General features: G+C 52.6%; 8 protein-coding genes across 8 annotated transcripts; 5 read left to right on the plus strand and 3 right to left on the minus strand.

The window, feature by feature from the left end:
• Positions 1 to 253: 253 nt before the first annotated feature.
• Positions 254 to 1,207, plus strand: VTN31DRAFT_2343 (uncharacterized protein; the record flags this gene model as incomplete). Its single annotated transcript, XM_069402501.1, has 1 exon — positions 254 to 1,207. One exon carries the CDS (start codon positions 254 to 256, stop codon positions 1,205 to 1,207), a length of 954 nt encoding a protein of 317 aa, XP_069257128.1.
• A 299-nt stretch (positions 1,208 to 1,506) lies between these two features.
• Positions 1,507 to 2,433, plus strand: VTN31DRAFT_2344 (uncharacterized protein; the record flags this gene model as incomplete). The annotated part of the gene is made up of 1 exon (XM_069402502.1): positions 1,507 to 2,433. The coding sequence occupies one exon, from the start codon at positions 1,507 to 1,509 to the stop codon at positions 2,431 to 2,433; it is 927 nt and encodes a 308-aa protein (XP_069257129.1).
• A 3,058-nt stretch (positions 2,434 to 5,491) lies between these two features.
• VTN31DRAFT_2345 (uncharacterized protein) lies at positions 5,492 to 6,366 on the minus strand (the record flags this gene model as incomplete). Its single annotated transcript, XM_069402503.1, has 3 exons — positions 5,492 to 5,622; positions 5,692 to 5,882; positions 6,008 to 6,366. 3 exons carry the CDS (start codon positions 6,364 to 6,366, stop codon positions 5,492 to 5,494), a joined length of 681 nt encoding a protein of 226 aa, XP_069257130.1.
• Positions 6,367 to 8,832: 2,466 nt separating this feature from the next.
• On the minus strand, positions 8,833 to 9,172 carry VTN31DRAFT_2346 (uncharacterized protein; the record flags this gene model as incomplete). Its single annotated transcript, XM_069402504.1, has 2 exons — positions 8,833 to 8,940; positions 8,990 to 9,172. The coding sequence occupies 2 exons, from the start codon at positions 9,170 to 9,172 to the stop codon at positions 8,833 to 8,835; spliced, it is 291 nt and encodes a 96-aa protein (XP_069257131.1).
• Positions 9,173 to 10,728: 1,556 nt separating this feature from the next.
• VTN31DRAFT_2347 (uncharacterized protein) lies at positions 10,729 to 11,089 on the plus strand (the record flags this gene model as incomplete). Its single annotated transcript, XM_069402505.1, has 2 exons — positions 10,729 to 10,768; positions 10,821 to 11,089. 2 exons carry the CDS (start codon positions 10,729 to 10,731, stop codon positions 11,087 to 11,089), a joined length of 309 nt encoding a protein of 102 aa, XP_069257132.1.
• On the plus strand, positions 11,090 to 11,794 carry VTN31DRAFT_2348 (uncharacterized protein; the record flags this gene model as incomplete). Its single annotated transcript, XM_069402506.1, has 2 exons — positions 11,090 to 11,102; positions 11,160 to 11,794. 2 exons carry the CDS (start codon positions 11,090 to 11,092, stop codon positions 11,792 to 11,794), a joined length of 648 nt encoding a protein of 215 aa, XP_069257133.1.
• A 285-nt stretch (positions 11,795 to 12,079) lies between these two features.
• Positions 12,080 to 12,535, minus strand: VTN31DRAFT_2349 (uncharacterized protein; the record flags this gene model as incomplete). Its single annotated transcript, XM_069402507.1, has 1 exon — positions 12,080 to 12,535. One exon carries the CDS (start codon positions 12,533 to 12,535, stop codon positions 12,080 to 12,082), a length of 456 nt encoding a protein of 151 aa, XP_069257134.1.
• Positions 12,536 to 13,415: 880 nt separating this feature from the next.
• VTN31DRAFT_2350 (uncharacterized protein) lies at positions 13,416 to 14,558 on the plus strand (the record flags this gene model as incomplete). Its single annotated transcript, XM_069402509.1, has 2 exons — positions 13,416 to 14,218; positions 14,279 to 14,558. 2 exons carry the CDS (start codon positions 13,416 to 13,418, stop codon positions 14,556 to 14,558), a joined length of 1,083 nt encoding a protein of 360 aa, XP_069257135.1.
• Positions 14,559 to 15,114: the final 556 nt, after the last annotated feature.

A 15,114-nucleotide genomic window follows, 5' to 3' on the forward strand; every position in this document is an offset into this window, starting at 1 on the left:
CCCACAGGAATTCCTGCCTCAGGCCAGTGTAGTTCAGCAGGGCTAGGGCTCCTTGGGCACGTGACCCACCGAACGCGGTTCTGTACTTAGTCGCTACCCTCTCTGGACTCGCTTTCTTTCTGTATCCTTAGTGTTCTGCATCAGATCTGCGCTGGATTGACAGCTTGCGATCAGTAGATAGCTGTGCCTAGCTCTGAGGTCATAACATTACACTAAGGATCCCCTCTTCTTTCTTTGCTCTTTTCTCGAGTTTATGGTGAAAACTCGTAGTCAGACGGTCAAGATGGCTTCCCAGACGATCGCCTGGCAGTACCTTGCCAACATCGAACAGGACAAACCACGGATTTCGTACGAGGAGTTTGTGGATGGGGTCAATGCAGACCCAAAGGCCGCATATGAGGACATGGGCGAAGTCATCGGAAGACTCGTCACCGCGAACAACGGTCTCCACTCGAAGGTTGAGCGCAGGAAGGCTAAGTATGCGGAGCACAAGGCCAACGCTGAAGCCCAAATTGAAGCCCTCATGGCCGAACGTGACGACTACCGGAACGCCTGTGCCCGAGCCGTCGTCGAGCAGCGAACATCCACGACGGGAACGGTCACGAAAAGGTCCGTAAAGATTGATGACCCGAAGCACCTCACGGACGGCAAGGAGCCATTGTTCGAACACTGGCTCAGCAGAATGCGTAACAAGCTTCGAGAGAACGCTGATCACTTCCCGACGGAGTCGTCGAAAACCGCCTATGTCGAGAACCGCACTGACGGAGACGCCGCTCGACACATAGCACCGCGAATGCGCGACGATCACCCGGAGAGGTATCAAACAGCAGAGGAAATCTTCGAGCATCTCTCGAGTATCTACGTGGATCCAAACAAGTTGCAGATTGCCAAGGACGAATACCGCGATCTGGTCATGAGGAATGGGGACGATTCCCACGCGTTCCTCACTAAGTTCCTGCACCTCGCGGGTGAGGCACAGATCCCAACAAGTGACTACAGTCCTTCGCAAGCCGAGCCCCAGCTTGAAACGGATGGTGGCCGCATCTTTCGCCACTACGAAAACGTTCAAGGAGTTCCAGGACATCTGTTCGCAATCCGCTCACGTCCTGAAGGGCATCGAGTCCGCACAGCCCCGTCGACCCAAGCCGAGCAACTTGGGGCGCGGGGGTTCCAGTACCCCGGGGGGATCCACGCCGAAGGCCAATAGGACCGGCAAGGCAGGCTCACCCGGCGCGTCGGGACATGGGAAAGACGGCGATCGACAGTGCTACGAGTCTAAGGGTTTTGGCCATCTCGCTCGTGACTGTCCAACCAAGAAGCGTGAACGGTCGAAAGCCCTTAAGGAGCTAGAGGCGCAAATCCCTCTCGACGATGAGGAGTCGGGAAAAGAGTTCGCCTAGAAGAAGTCTCCGTTCTAGGCAGAAGGGTGTACCGGGAGGATCTTGATCTGCAACAGCTGCTGGGAGGAAATTCCTTTACTGTACCTAGCGCTGTAGCTTGTCATGGATGCAGTCTCTATCGATTCCCTCGTTGACGCTTTACAAGCTGCCTTTCGCTTGCGGGACGCGGACGTTCGATGGCAAACCGGGCCCGGAACTGTCACACGTCATCCTGCTCCATTTCCATCTGGATGGCCGTCGATATCTCGACACTCCGATGATCCTAGCGGATCTCGGACAGCACCACATCATCATCGGGAGGAAGTGGCTCGCAGACCAAAACGTCTGGCTCGACGTTAGGAACCAGCGGCTACTTTGGCCAACTGAAAGATCAGATCTGGATGAAGCGCTGCCCGCTCCTCGATTTGTTCCCAGGTCGGTGCTCCGAAGGCCAGTTGCGAACCCAGCGCGCCAGGAAGACGCCAACCGAAGAGACCAAGCGATTGAGAAAGAAATTGCTCAAGAGAAAGAACCTCTTGGAAAGAATCGACAAAGGCCGAAGAAAGGAAAGTTTACGGACCCCCTCGTTCCCCGAACGCAAAGGGTGGACTACCGCGATAATCTGGCCAAAATGAGGAGAGCACTCGCTGGAGAACCTTCTGAGCCAACACCCCCACCCTTGCGGAAGAAGGTGCGCTTCGATCCCAAGATTCCCACAACGACTGACATTGCCTTCGTCGGTGCGGAGGCGTACAAGAGGCACATCCGCAGCCCAAAGTCTGAGTGCTTCATCACTACGCTCCATGAGCTCGACCGGGCCATCGAGGATAAGTCGCGGATACGGGTCACAGGCGCGGACCTGGAAGACGAGGAGCAGCTCGTCGACGAGAAACTCCCGGAGTGTTATGGAAGTTATCAAGACGTGTTTTCCAAGAGGGCTTCCGACCAGCTTCCCCCGCGCAGGCAGGGAGTTGATTACCGCATCGAGCTTGAACCTGGAGTAGATCCCGCCAAGGATATCGGGCACGCGCCGCTTTATAAAATGAGCCCCTAACCCTAAGCGGTGAAGCAGTACCTGGAGGCGAACCTCGACAAGGGGTTCATTGTCCCTTCTGCAGCCCCGTTCGCCTCGCCTGTCCTAGTGGCCCGGTCTGCAGGCAAGCTGAGATTCTGCGTGGACTACCGGAAATTGAACGCCATGTCGAAGAAAGACCGATATCCCCTCCCGCTGATCGATGAGCTCATGGACCGGCTTCAAGGCGCCCGATACTTCACGAAGCTGGACGTGAGACAAGGCTTCCACCGAATCCGCATGAGCGCTGAATCTGAGGATCTGACGACCTTTCGCACGCGTTATGGATCCTTCAAATACCGCGTGATGCCGTTCGGGTTATCAAACGGACCCAGCGTGTTTCAACGATTCATGAACACCACTTTCTTCGACTATCTGGACTGTTTTATGACCGCGTACGTAGACGACATTCTCATCTACAGCAGGACTCTGGAGGAACACAAAGAACACGTCAAGCTCGTGCTACAGCGGCTCCGGGATGCTGGGCTCCAGGCCAGCATTCGCAAGTGTGAGTTCCACGTGCAGCGTACCAAGTACTTAGGCTTCATCATTACCACAGATGGCATCGAGGTCGACCCAGAGAAGGTTGCGGTGATCACCAAATGGGCGAAACCCACCACGGTGCAAGGGATACTCTCCTTTCTTGGGTTCTGCAACTTCTACCGACGGCTTATCCGCGCATACAGCCGGGTGGCGAAGCCTCTGTACCAACTCACCAAGAAAGACACGCCATTTGTGTGGACTCCCCAGTGCCAGGAAGCATTCGAAAAGTTGAAGTCCTTACTCACCAGTGCTCCTGTCCTTTGTCGATACGACCCATCCCGTGAAACTCGCGTGGAAACCGATGCTTCTGACGAAGTGATCGCCGGAGTATTATCTCAGAAACTAGAGGACGGATGTTGGCACCCGGTCGCCTTCTACTCGTCTTCAATGTCGGCACCGGAGAAGAACTATGACATCCATGACAAGGAGATGCTCTTCACCATCTTCCTTCAACCATCCCCATCCATCCCCTCAATCATCCCAACATCTTCTTCCACATACCCATCATTCCACCCTCGCTCCAACAACGCCACTCTTCCACCATCCAGTCCTCCATCCTCCATTCCATCTCTCAATCATCCCCCATCATCCCCCAATATCTACACTTCCATTCACTCCATCCCTCCATTCCCACCCATCCACTTCCCATATCCATCCTCCATCATCCAATCCCTAACCCTAACCTAACCCTAACCCTAACCCTAACCCTTAACCCTAACCCTAACCCTAAATCCTAATCCTAAATACTGGTCCTGCTCCTCCTCTCCCCTCCTCCTGCTCTCTCTCCCCCCATCTCATCCTCCTCTCTCTTACTCTCCTTCTCTCTCCTCCCTCTCCACATCCCACCCTCCTCTCTCCCTCCTCTCTCCTTCTCACCATCCCTTCCTCTCCCCCATCTCATCCTCCTCCCCCTCCCTCTCCCTCCCCCATCTCATCCTCCTCTCTCCCCTCCCTCTCCCTCCCCCATCTCATCCTCCATCGATCCCATACTGTTGACTGAAGCCACGCGCAACCAGCCTTGCCTTGAATCGGTCAATGGATCCGTCTAACTTGTACTTCACAGTGAAGACCCATTTTGAAGTGACCAGATTCATCCGCTCAGTTCACCTCACGTTCCGAAATGTTCCATTGCGAATGAGCTGTCGCAGTTCCGCATGCGCCGCTTTTCTCCAATACGGCCCCCATCTTGGATGATTGACTGCCTCCTCATAGGTCTTGGGTATCGGTATCGTGTTTCTGGGCACTGGAGTCCTGTCTAGAGAGGCTGTGAACACTTGGTGCAGGCATTCGAGGAACTGCGCATATTCAAGGCGTTTCGCTTCTCGCTCGTCATCCGCAATGTCGCCGTCCTCTCGACCTCGCTTCGTACCTCGTGGATACTGCTCTTCGGCTTCACGGATGGGCCCTTCAGACTGGAAATCAGTTTGTACCGCCTGTTCTGTTTGTCGTGTTTCTGGCTTTCCAGCCGTATCGGGGTGATGTGAATGCTCCGGCGGTTGCATCTCCACTCCTGTCGCGCTCAGGTTCCCCGGTATCTTCTTTGCTGGCCGTCCTCTTGAACGTCTTTCTTTCAGACCTGGGGGTTCTGATCTTATTCGGAGTTTCAGATCAATTTCTCCCCCTCGCACCGATTCGTCAAACTTGACTATTGACGCTCTGATAACATATCCCAAGTCGGGCGCGTAGATCCGGAAATGCTTGGTAGTGTTCTCTTCGTAACCAACGAAGACACCAATGCGCCCTCGATCCGTCAATTTTGTCGCGTCCGGGACGGACTTTGAATCGACATAGGAGTAAGTCTTACACCCCCAAACCCGAAGGTGGCTGACATCCGGCCGTTTGCCGCTCCAAGCTTCCTCCGGCGTTACAGAGTGGGCTGCTCCCTCAGGCGCCTGTATCCTATTCCGAATGTACATCTGCGCCTTGACAGCCTCATCCCAAAACACATGTGGCAGACCGGAATCTTTGAGAAGGGCTCTCATAGCATCTTGGCTTGTCTGTAAAGCTCTTTCACTGACTCCGTTTTGCCAGGATTCACGCGGCACAGTGGCTTGGTGCTTCACTCCGTGTTCCATGTTCCATGTCTCGACAACCTTGACTAACTCCGGAGCGTTATCCGTCCGTACTTCCATTAGCCGTCTCCCGGATTCGAGTTCCACGGTCGCTTTCCAACGGTCCAGTTTCGGTTTTACCGTGTCGACCTTTCGATCAGGTATTGGGATCACCCAACCTTTCCGACTTGCATGGTCGACGATTTGGAGGAAGTATTGATTGCCGTTAATACTCTTCCCAAATGGACCGCAAACATCCATACTAACTGTTAGAGCCCACAGGAGTTCCTGCCTCAGGCCAGTGTAGTTCAGCAGGGCTAGGGCTCCCTGGGCACGTGACCCACCGAACGCGGTTCTGTACTTAGTCGCTACCCTCTCTGGACTCCACTTTCTTTCTGTATCCTTAGTGTTCTGAATCAGATCTGCGCTGGATTGACAGCTTGCGATCAGTAGATAGCTGTGCCTAGCTCTGAGGTCATAACACTAACGAGTTCCAACAATTCCGTCTTCGGGGCCGACGGTCCAAAGTTTTCGCGCCTCATCTTCGCCTCCAAGCACACATCACACTTGTCTTCTCCTGATCGTGGGGCAATCCGTTTCCGTAGACCATCCGTTATTGTATGTTGGTTTCTCAGCTTGGTCTTACCGAAGTGTCCGAGTCTCCGATGCCACAAATTGTATTCGCTGGTTTCTTCCATGTCGCTCTCTGCTTCCCCAACGAGTGCAGCATCACCAATTGTGCCCTGAGTTCTGTTGTCGAGTCCGGCAATCAGCGCAGTTTCGTCGGTTCTTCGTGTGAAGTCACTCAGGCACCAAAATCGGCCTCTCTGGTCAGCCCTGATCAACAGCTTCCCGTTCCGGTAGAACAACATCTCAGGACCGGAGATTGAGCATTCAAGTCCTTTTGCTGTTAGTGTCTGGACCGATACAAGATTAACACCGAGATCAGGCACGTAAAGCACGTCCTTGAGACGAATGGTGTTCCGTGCAGCGTCGCGATTCGCACGGTTCCAATCCCGCAGATCGGTAATCGCGCGCCGCCAGTTTGAACTTTCCGATTCGTTGTCAACGGTCGAAAGTGAGTGAACATGTCCTTATTGGACGTCATGTGAGCCGTGGCACCAGTGTCGATAATCCATTCGTGTTGATCAGTTGTCGGCAACTGGTTCGGCACTGTCTCATCACTTTCTTGATGTGTCCATGATGCGGCCCGTTTTCTCGTGATCTCCTTGGTGGTGGAATGCAGAGGGTGTGGCTCTCGTGCCATCAGGACCTCTTCACCATCCCCCGGTTCGTGAAGCGAATCGACCATATTGTCCATTCGTGACCAGTGACCTCGTTCGTCGGCACTCTCATGACTGTTATGACCTCAGTACTAGGCACAGCTACAAGGGCCAGCCGTCAATCTAGCGCAGGTCTTTATTCAAGACACTAAGGATGGAGAAGAAACATGCGTCCTACTATGTACACTGTGCGGCCACGTGACCTCTGGGCCCTAGCCCTGCCAAGGTACGGTGGCCTGGGAGATGCTGGCTCTAACAGAACAAGCAACCGTGGGACGTCGGGATCTGCCCGATGACTTCAAATTCAAACCGACAAACGTGATCAAGTTGATGGACACCTTGACAGCCGACAATGCAGACCAATGGTTTCTCAACTTCCAAGCCCTAATGGAAGGATTTAAGGCTTGGTGGGTCATCAAGCGTCCAAATGAGGCCACAATCCCGGCAAAACAACTCGTATGGACGGTTCTGCGAAAGTTGATTTCGGACCAGACTTTGGCAGACAGCCACCGAGGGGACCCGGCTGGACTCTACCGAGCGCTGAGGGAACGGTACCTCAAAATTCTGCCCAGACACTATGATTCACTCCTGGGCACATATGCCAAGTACCGGAAGAAGGACGACGAAAGTGTGCAAGAGGCTTATGACCGGATCGACGCAATGGCTCGGAAATTGAACATGATGGCTGGATATACCGCGCACACGAAGCCAATGATATTTCGTCGGTTTCTGCATTCGCTTCCAGACGAGTACACAATGGTTGTCGATGCTTTGGAGAACACCACGATCACCGAGGAGAATCTAAACGAGTGCTTGACACGCGTACTCGAGAAGGAGGCCGCATTGGAGGAAATGGCCGGAAAGACCGATGAAGGCGCGCACTACGGTAATGACCGTCGCGGGAAAGGAAAAGGGAAGAGACCGGAGCATAAAAGCGGTTCCTGGAAGAACAAAAATCGCTATGGCCAACCTGGACCCCCGCCAAAGGGAAAGGCGGGTAACAGCAACAAGAAGTTCGACAGAAAACGCGGTAACAACAACGATCAGAAGGGCCGTTGTTTCATCTGCGACAAGGAAGGCCACCGTGCAAAGGACTGTGAAGAACTTAAGACCTTCCGACGCTTCAAGAAATGGATGTCCTCAGAGGAGAATGATCGTCATGAGTGTTAGAGCCAGCATCTCCCAGGCCACCGTACCTTGGCAGGGCTAGGGCCCAGAGGTCACGTGGCCGCACAGTGTACATAGTTTTCGTCCTCCCTAGGACGCATGTTTCTTCTCCATCCTTAGTGTCTTGAATAAAGACCTAGATTGACGGCTGGCCCTTGTAGCTGTGCCTAGTACTGAGGTCATAACACCGTTCCTGATACAACGAGCACGCCCATCTGGTGTCATGGTACTATCCGCTGCAAGGGCTTCGCCGAGGAATTGCTCCCAGCGCTTGAACGACTCCTTCCAGAGAGGTTGGACTTCTCCATCGGCACACAGGCACTGGGTTATGTCCTGCGTCGCCAGAATATCTGTCCAGCATGCAAACGATATTGCCAGTCCGTATCCTTTTCCGTTCGCCATCTTGACGATGTCATCGACTTTTATTTGCGGTGCGGCCGACATCGACGTTGGAGGATCAACGGTTTTCCTGCCAGCGTGGCTTCATTCATCGAAAGGCAAGGCCTGTGGTCACCATTCGGTAGGCCGGATCACGGTGGCATCACAAAACCGCGTGCCAGATGCACTTCAGGTCAGAGGTTCCGGGGTAAGCAGCGCAAACGATCTGACCAAGAGTCCGCTGGCGCACGGGCAGCGAAAAAAAAAAGCCAAACGAATTGGCGAACGTGTCGAATAGGCAATCCTCTGTACTCTGTTTTCAATGATGAACCAACTATGCTTAAGTCCTGAATCACTACTTGCGCTCACAATCATCAGTGACTGTGCTCTTGGTTGAGTTTTCCACGATCTGAATTGTTTCCCTCAGAGAGTGTCCAGCAGTCAGGCGGCTTGAATTTCAGCATACCAAGTACGACTTACATACTACTATGTACGGAGTAAATAGGAGATCAGGCCTAGCTAGTGTCCTCATTCAGTCCATTCCTTTTCATATTTTTCGAGATAATACTATGCGTGAAAGAACCTGGAGTGGACTTGCTGATCCTGACCAAAAAACTCAATTTCATGCCATGCGCGAAGTTTGCTCATGTTGTTCCAGATAACAACAGGTCAAGGAATCATAATTCGAAAATAGAATCGCATGAATCAGCGACGCATCCTGAACAAACTCCCTGGGCGCCCTCTCTCGTCACATGTTTTGGAGCCTTTGTCGCGCTATCGGTGGGATCCGGGGTATATTCTCGTAGTCTCAGAAGAATGCCCTCTCCCAGTTTTAAAGATCCGTCCTCATAACTGAAGGACGGAATCGAGCAGTGAAACGAACAGTAGTAGGCTACCTAGGTCAATGGCTCGTCCATATAGTCGTCTATGGTAAGTCTCACATCAAACCATCCCCAACTCTACCTCAACTGTGGCAGCGGGGGAATAGGAATTGAACTTTCATTTCGGTTCCAGACTTCATGGACTGAAGTCGGATCAAGGACATGTATATTTGGGTATATACGAGGCTGCGCACGTCAGACTTTGGCTTGACCGAATAGTTAGGCTAAATCTTACCAACTCCTCTTGCGAAGGCGGCCAATCTGGACCGTGAGAGTTGAAAACGACATTTAAAGCATGGTGCTCGACGACGAGATACACTTTTGCACCATAGCAGCGGATCCCGTCTGCTTTATTCAAGAGAGTTTTTAGTCTCTGCTTGAAAGAGGAGTTCCGAGTCCTTTTGTGTTTTCCAGCCATGTTGTGAAGAAAAAAATGAATCACGTACTGAGTCGTTCTACGCCTAGTTATGTCACCTACTCATATTTATGCCACTTCGAAACCAGGGTTTCTCTTGTGGATTCCGGAGACGCAAGATCCTTCCAAGGATGGCGTATATTCGGCGACTCATCTTTGCTCGCAACCCCTGTGACCTCCAGCCAAGAGCTTCGGCCGATCTGTCGACCCACCTGGTAGCCTATCAATGGTTGTGGCGTTGTGCACGAATTGAAATTGAGAATGTGCGGCCTTGGCCGTTCCCGAAGCACCAACCGAACTACCGAAGAGCCCAGTACGGAGTATCTCCATCAAAAGGGTTCTGTCACCCCGGGCGACCGTCTTGGCATGTAATTTAAACTATGTAAGTAAATACCTAGCCCTTTCAGGAAAGTATCAATTACTAGCGCGCGTACTCGATACCTCTACCATCCTGAACCTACCCTGTTCTTGTAGAATAGGCTACCATATACAAACACAGAAAATTGGAAAGCAACTCCTTTGATTAGTATTAAATTTGCTGTTCTGCTTACTAATGATTTTGTTTGTTGTTGAATGCGCACTCGTAGTAGAATTCCTGTCGACAAAGTACCTGGTACCAAGAGCCAGTACTTGGATATGGTATTTTCCTTAAAAGGACAGTTACTTGCTTACGTAATGGGTGTATTACGGCGCAATTACAAAATTACACGGGGAAAGGGGTGACACAACTTTTGATGGAGACCTCGTAGTTCCTCCGTATTTACCAGTCCTTTGTATGGACTATGGAGTACGGAGTAACTACTACTAAACTCACAGAATGCAAGTGTTAACGACGGAGGCTTGATTGGTCCCACTGTCCCACCGGCCGCTTCAGTTCGTCCCGTTTCCTGTCATCTGCGACAGTGCGACGCTGCGGCCATGCGGCGTTCTTGGTTACTCGTTAGGGGTCGTGGATAGTTATTTACGATCGGTAGTTGTCGACGAGGTTCAGTGATGGATTTGGCGGCACCAGAAATTCGATCCTCCTTATGGCCAATCATGCACCAATTGCGTTCGGGTCAAACGCAGATGCGTCCTGCGTATCGGTTCCGATATCTGCGAACGGTGGGTGGGCAGCGGCAGACAGAATGGAGATCAGCGCAAGTTCAGCTGACGGACAAGGCAACAGATGTCTTCGCCTCAACAAAGAATGTCGCCCTTCGACGTCGGTGAGGAAGAGGAGAGCCCAGGGTAGCAGTGCCTCCCAGACAGCCCATCTGGAAGAGAAGCTCGGTCGGTTGGTGACGCTTTTGCATGCGAAGTCGGATGAAGGCCGACGACCAAATCTCGTGTCCGCCACGGTGACTCCGGCGACGGCGGCGGCGGCGAGCAGTGGTGAGGCATTGACCAGCAACGGGACCGTTTCTCACCGGGTTCTCGTCTATGGCCATCACCCTCCTGTTAGACATGGAACTTCATCGGCCGTCGCGGAGAGAAACCAGGGTTGCAATGAGCACATTTCCCAGGCCATCGAATCGTGAATGTCGGGACTCCGATCCCGTCGACAAGGACCATGGAACATGGACGTCTTGCTCTGGCAACTTACTATGTTTGCTCCGTGTATGGTTTGGACTCGGTTAATATCCCGCCGAATGCTAATCTGCGTATATAGTTTCGGGTGCTAGTCAAAGACCTACAGAAGGACTACCCTGGTCCCCGTACATGGAACAGTGTCTGCAGATGTTGCAGGATAGTCCAGAGTCCCCTTCAGACGTATATCTTGCCCAACAGATCAAAATCCAACGTGTAACAGACAAAGCAAACCAGATCACTCTGCTGCTGAGAGATGCCGAACACCCACAGGATACGCACAAGACTGGATTCTACATCGAGAATCTCCGAGCTCAGCTGGTGGACGTGATGAGTCAAGTTCCCGGTTAGATGGCGGGCAATGGTAAGGGTACAACGCGATTGTCAAATGTGAACGGCAAATTGCTCACGTTCATGACAGCTGAACTCCGACTCCACGCCCTGTTCACGGAGGCAGTTATCTACGACATCGCCACTGTTCGCTCCTCGTTCGACCCTCTCTCCTCTGACCCGGATGTACGATTACTTGATAGTCTGTCAGCTGCTGTCGAGGCGGCAATGGCATGGTTTGAACTATTCCGAAAACAAGACATCGCCCTCGTTCTTTGTTCCTCCGTGACGATGACGAAGCACTTTCCTAGAATGCTTTTTCTGTTTGATCAGTTAACTCATTTGGAGGATGCGGCCTGGGATACAGATTTCGTGCGACAAAAGATCAACGTGCAGCAAGCTCTCGAGGATCCAGAAGAGAAACTGCAGGGTTTGGCGGACTCGATTGACTATGCCCCAATAAACCCGCAGGATGAATCAATTGCCATGAGGACACTGAGGACCATCCAGCTGAAAAAGCGCTGGGTCAGTTGCAAGCAGAAACATGACGTGCAAGACGAATCTTCCGACACCAAGGAGTCCGCGGTGGGAGACGCGCACATGGGACTCCAACCGCTGGCGCATTTCGGGTTTCCTGGGAATAATGTCCCGGTTTATCATGGCATTGGATCGTTGTCAGCGGATCCATCCAATGTGTGGAACGTTACCGTGGGATCAATCCTTTGATGATAGGGCGGCCGAGCGAGGTTAGCTTCCGCCAAACTTCAAAGCTCCTGTCAATGAGGTGAGCATATCCTGGTGGCTTGCGGTTTGATGAGGGCATTGAGGGAGCACCCAGAAAGTCGGATTTTGAAATAACCTACCCGGTACGGAGTACATATCGGCGATATCCCCGGAGGAGACTCCAGGGCAGAAAAAGCGCTCCATGGACGCGGAGTTGCACGGCTAGGATGCCAGAACGCAGACTCGAAATTTATTCTCTCTCCGTCCTCTCACTCTAGTTGCAATCCCTTACAAATCCCTACCGGCTAGCAAGCCGAGTCTTGAAGGAGAATGCAATTTGCCTCCTGATGCGACTTGGCGTTGCACGCGGCAGGTGTGGCACTGTGGCTGTGTGGGTTGCTCTCTCGGCAGTGCCTGAGGCAACCATGCGCTTATCGGTGGCGGTCTCGGATCGCACCGTTGTGGAGCCAGGACCAATCGTTTTATGTTACAGATGCACTTGGCATCGAAACGAGTGTTACGTCTTGTAATACGAGACGTCCCAGTTTCATTGGCCGATTTGACGTATTTGCGATTAACCTTGGGAAATCCAGCATACAATACGGAGTACGATTGGTATGTACGGTACTCCGTACCTGCGTCCTGCAGAGGGAAAGTACAAAAGTGGACGGTAGCCTTTTCCGTAATTTCTCCAGGGCCAATCAGATCACAGCATCTGCCAGATTTTCTGGCGGCCTCCGGCATTCCGCCGAGTCTGCCAAGCCGATTTCTCCTTGGACAGGGGAAGTTACACTTCGTCGGTACGTACGGAGTACATACTCGTACAGCGAAGTTATGGGTGAGAAATTGGTAACTACCTACATCCCTGATGGTCACATAGATTGGCCAAGTTCCCTGCAACGTAATGAGGCACTTTAATCTATGATAAGAGACTATGTACTGTACATGACTGTATTACGGTCACATCCCCTTCTACACAATCCACCGTCCAGAGGATCTACGAGCCGAAATCAGGTTCCATAATGAGAATCACGCTAAACTTTAGGGTTGAGTTTGGTGAAGTTTAGTCAGGCACGAACCAGTCAGATAATAAGTTAATGGCGCTAAATACGGAGTATTCCCTCCGTCATAAGCCCATTATTAACACTTTATTAGGGTACAAACTTTAAGGGGTTGAGTCCAGTCTTGTGGACCAAGACTGTGCGTGCCCCCTTTTGAGTTTTGGGGCCCGGTTTTCGCTGCGAGACTCAGAGAGGAGAGGCCGCAGACTGCATAAGTGCCAAGGCCCAAGATACCCAGAGCCGAATCAGTCGGTCTTTGCAACCCTCCCCTCACGGCTCTCTCTGTCTGTCCTTAATATCGCCTCGTCAATGTTTTCCGTTCTCTTCGTTCACTCCTTCAATTGACGTGCGCTGCGACATTTAACCTACACCTGATCCTTGTACACACCCACTTGAGCCTAGGAGGCTCACTCCTGAACCTCCGGATCGTTCTCTGCCTCTGTCACTCCTTTTTTTCTTTGACCGCTGCGACCTTTCGCGCTTTCGCTCTTTGACGCGACCCGAACGGCCGCCATTCATTCCCGCTTCCGGTGTATGATATCGACCTGAGCGATCTCCTCACCATGTCTCTCCTTAGCATTCTGGTCGGCCTGTTGGCCACCGCGATACCGAGAGTGCACGCCCAGACGTGGACCGACTGCCAACCGCTCAACGAGACATGTCCGCCAAACCCGGCGTTTGGCACCAATTATACCTGGAATTTCAGTTCTGACTCGTTACTGGACGACAATTGGAATATCACCAATGGCGCCGTGGACTATGCCAAGGACGGAATGATGTTCAGCATCCAACGCAAGTTGGACTCGCCCACCATTCGATCCAAGTTCTACATTTTCTTCGGCCGCGTCGAGTACCACATTCAGGCCGCGCCGGGCGCGGGCGTGATCAGCAGTGCTGTCCTGCAGTCCGATGACCTGGATGAGATCGACTGGGAATGGATCGGCGCGGATGAATACTCGGTGCAGTCCAACTATTTCGGCAAGGGCGAGTTTGACAGTTCTGACGGCAAGATTCACAACGTCACCGAGAATCTGACCAAAGACTACCACAATTACACGACCTGGTGGGACAAGGACAAGCTGGAATGGTGGTATGATGGCCAGCTGCTGCGAACCCTCAAGTATGAGGATGCCGATGGGGGCAAGTACTACCCGCAGACTCCCATGACCATCCGCCTCGGCATCTGGCCTGCCGGTGATCCCAGCCAGCCCAAGGGACGCATTGAGTGGGCGGGTGGTGAGATTGACTACACCGACGGTCCCTACACCATGTACGTCAAGCAGGTGAAGGCCGAGGACTTCTCTTCCGGCAAGGAATACGTATATACCGACCACAGTGGATCATGGGAGAGTATCGAGATTGTGCCGTAAGTACCCAGTCTCTATACTCTAGTTTTTTTTTCTTGCAGGACTGATGATCCGTGCAGCGGTAATTCGACCACTTGGGAGAACCTCTATGGAGAGGATGACAGCCTCTCCCAGAAATGGGCCAGGCTGCCGCAAGCTGCCAAGGTCGGTGTCTACGCCGGTGGAGCGACCGTTGCGGCCATCTGTATCGCTGCGCTGGTGTTCTTCTGCATTCGCCAGCGGCGCATCGGACGACGCGAGTTCAACATCCAGAACAACAAGATGATGGAGGAGCGGACCGAGATGATGAATCTGCAAGCGGAGTGGCGAACCAAGGGGTATGTCGGGGGCCGTACATGAGCCGAGCGCGCGTTATCTGTCGTCCATTTTTCATTTGATTTGTCCTGCCATTTCCATTGCCTTGTATCCTGGGGTCGTGCATCATGTACTTTTAATCACATCTGACGAACGCGACCATGCATGGCTGGCCCGGCGATGGTCCGACCTTTTGTCCTGTTTGCTCGGTAGAAGCTCCTGCCACGGTCATTCACGAACACTGCAATTCCTCCTTTCGTGTGCACCTGGGATCCGTGTCTCCTTTCATCCTGTCGAGTTTGAATCGATCTTACTGGAACAATCCACAGTGCCCAGATAGTCACCTTCATTTGCCCTTGGACTGTTTAGTGTTCCATGTAGGATTACCCGCTTGAATTTACGATGTAACGCACCTCGGTAGGTAGTCGGACAGCGAGGTCAACACTATGGTGTGTACATGGCAGCTCAGAACTCTACAGTTGCTCGAGATGGAGCCGGTTGAATTCTGACACATTTCGTATACCCGACTCAACTCCGGGGAAGACGGAGGGTGTCCACCGTTCAGCCGACACCATTCTCGAACATAGAGTCCTGGTGCCAT

The sequence above is a fragment of the Thermomyces dupontii genome (assembly GCF_041956625.1).
Source record: "Thermomyces dupontii strain NRRL 2155 unplaced genomic scaffold VTN31scaffold_12, whole genome shotgun sequence".
NCBI classification, from domain to species: Eukaryota; Fungi; Ascomycota; class Eurotiomycetes; order Eurotiales; family Trichocomaceae; genus Thermomyces; species Thermomyces dupontii.